The 2,679-nt window shown below is 34.8% G+C and overlaps 1 protein-coding gene across 1 annotated transcript; it reads right to left on the bottom strand.

Annotated features, from left to right (window-relative positions):
- Nucleotides 1–264: 264 nt before the first annotated feature.
- On the bottom strand, nucleotides 265–2,026 carry LOC123534525 (uncharacterized). Its single transcript, XM_045316811.2, has one exon. The coding sequence runs from the start codon at nucleotides 2,009–2,011 to the stop codon at nucleotides 632–634; it is 1,380 nt and encodes a 459-aa protein (XP_045172746.2). The 5' UTR covers nucleotides 2,012–2,026; the 3' UTR covers nucleotides 265–631.
- Nucleotides 2,027–2,679: the final 653 nt, after the last annotated feature.

Raw genomic sequence — 2,679 nt, 5'->3', positions numbered from 1 at the left:
AAGGTGCGGATGAAAATATCTGGCTCAAGCGTAATTGTTTCAGCAAGTTAACGCTAAAATATTTCACATTCAACCAGTAATATATTCTTTTTCTTGCGTATCGTATTCTTCAAATATGGAAGAATCAAAATGAAACAACTACTTTTTGAAGCACTATTTTATCATAGTAGCGTATCAATTTACACTTTCATTCATAAAATCACAAATCACAGCATGGTAGTCATCTTATTATCCATTTATCCAACACCGGTAAAAAGGCAGACAGTAGTGATTTCTTTTATTATTCTCATTATGTACATGTAGCCCTTCTTTGCAAACAATATGCTTCACATAGAAAACATTAACAGATTGATGAAACATTTGATGTAAAATTACAGTCCTACCTAACATTAGAACATTTTATATACACACAAATTTAAGAGAAATATGAATGCTAACTTGGGCAAAGCGCTTGCGATATTTCCATTTGTTTGCTTATTTGATTTTAATATGTCTGTCTTGCATTCTCAGGGAATATTATACACTTGAATATTACACCATATAGTTTTGCCTCTAAATGTTTCTTCAAATTTAAATTGTGAAATTATACAACATTAGCATGCACCGGTGTCATGAAAAACTCGTGAACACCTTAGGTACACGGTACATCAATAGAGACATCATGATGTGGTGCAAGACTTCCCGTGCTCTTACAGTGTGCAAAACCAGTTTTCCACACATCACTGATGTCCTCCATGCTGCCGGAATGGTAGAATGTTCCATCAGTCGCTGACGTATGTATCACGTGGTTTGTCTCATCATGACTGCTCATGGTTCTGTAGTAGTGAAGAGCTGCTTCTTTGCCATTTGACTGATCGCTAATATTGTTACTTAGAATAAAGTCTGGAAATTTACACTGTGCAACCGAACTGTATTTGACTTTAATGTTGTACCTTATATCGCCAAAAATAAGTTTTGGAGAATACGGTTTAATGTAGCGAAATTTAAACACAAATTCATTAATTGATGACGTAATATAAGCTGTACAATTAGATCCAGTAATAATATTGATTCCAGTTCGATCCATCTGAAAGCACTCATTGACTCGCATACTTTCACTCTCATCACTTTCTATTATAACTACTTTTGATGGCCCAGTGACATGATCATACTGTATCTTAATAGTCCTATCAACGTTTTCTTGTCTTATATCATCAATTGTAAAAAGTCTTAGAAGATTTCGTTTTTCAGCGGGGCTGGTAGCCCTCTCATTCCAATCAAATAGTTTATGGCTGAAGTATATACTGACATTGTTGAAATATTTCGCATCATCATACTTGCCCTCAAAGATACTCTGCGGGGTTTTAAAATGCAATTTTCCGTCACGATCCCGCTCATGTTGCGCAAAGCAGAAGACTACAACAGCACCGGCAAATGTTATTAACAATCCTATCATCATGATAACTCTACAAACTACTAGACTTGTCGATGTGTTATGTTTCTGGGACCTTTTGCGGCAGAACAGAGTCAAATAGATAACAAATTTAATGATAGTACAAATTAGTATCATAGAAGCTTTAACAAGTTGAAAGTAACTGATGGCTTCTTCACGGCAGGCAACAAGATAGACGTTGATTGTTATCTGTGGCACATCTTCTATCCATACTGTAATAAGTGATGGTATGTCAACATTGATAAAGGGGTTATCACGAAATATTTCCGACCATAAATTTAACGTTTCGAACGTTATGGTTATGGTACCTATGATGCAAAAGGCAAGAAGTGCGCAGCAGAGGGATTCTCCAGGCGGGCCGTAAACCAAGCCTTTCTCAATACCAGCAATATCCTTATATAGCAACCAGTCGCTGATAAGGTCCGCTGCATCAAAAACAACTATTGTCAAGAAAACAATGACGTTGAAAAACCATTTGTTATGTAAACTTTCACAGCAAGGTATACCAGATATAAGTCTGTCGGACTCTTGTCTCTTTCTACTCCTTTGAAGTTCACAAACTTTCATTATAACATTCATTTGCTCTGTGTTCAGTTTCTGCAATAAAATTAAAATCGTATCAGCAAAAAACGTGTAGTATAAACTCAAAGGTATAAACGCTATATATAGTAAAAAGAGCAAAACATCCTTCAGTAGAAAAGTCATGGGTGAGATTAACATTCTAGGCGAATGTTCAACAGGGAAATCCTAATGACAACAATACGTATAGATTAATTTCTATTAAACCTCTGATTAGAGAGGATGTCACATTTGTACGGAGAAAATGACAGTGCTAGTAGAGAATCCAAGTTTATTTAGCGTCATTACCTAAAGTAACACTTCACTGCTTAAATAAATTATTGGAGAGTAACAATCCATCGAATATGATACAAGCACTTGCTGGAATATGACGAAGTATTTAATTTTAATGATATGTATATGTTGTAAATGTTGTAAATATTATTTAAAACAAAACGGGAAAGCTGTGCTATTTTAGCGCATCAAAAAGTGGAAATACCAAGAGTTTACACAGGAACAATCATTAAAATTTAATGTTTTGGGTATTATTAAAATAAGATTGATGAAAAATCTCCCGACTTTCATACCGAAATTAAATTGCATATGAAATAGACGTACACGTCCCATTAGTGACACCCAGGTGTTTTCCATTATTTTGCAATATTTGACCAATTTTCCCCAAGAATACT

Source organism: Mercenaria mercenaria, chromosome 12 (assembly GCF_021730395.1).
Source record: "Mercenaria mercenaria strain notata chromosome 12, MADL_Memer_1, whole genome shotgun sequence".
Classification (NCBI taxonomy): Eukaryota; Metazoa; Mollusca; class Bivalvia; order Venerida; family Veneridae; genus Mercenaria; species Mercenaria mercenaria.
Note: the sequence above shows the minus strand (reverse complement) of the source record. Positions and strands in the feature narration are given on the sequence as shown.

Coding starts and splice junctions, on each gene's coding strand:
- LOC123534525 (XM_045316811.2), bottom strand. CDS start 2,011: ATGAATGTTATAATGAAAGTTTGTGAACTTCAAAGGAGTAGAAAGAGA.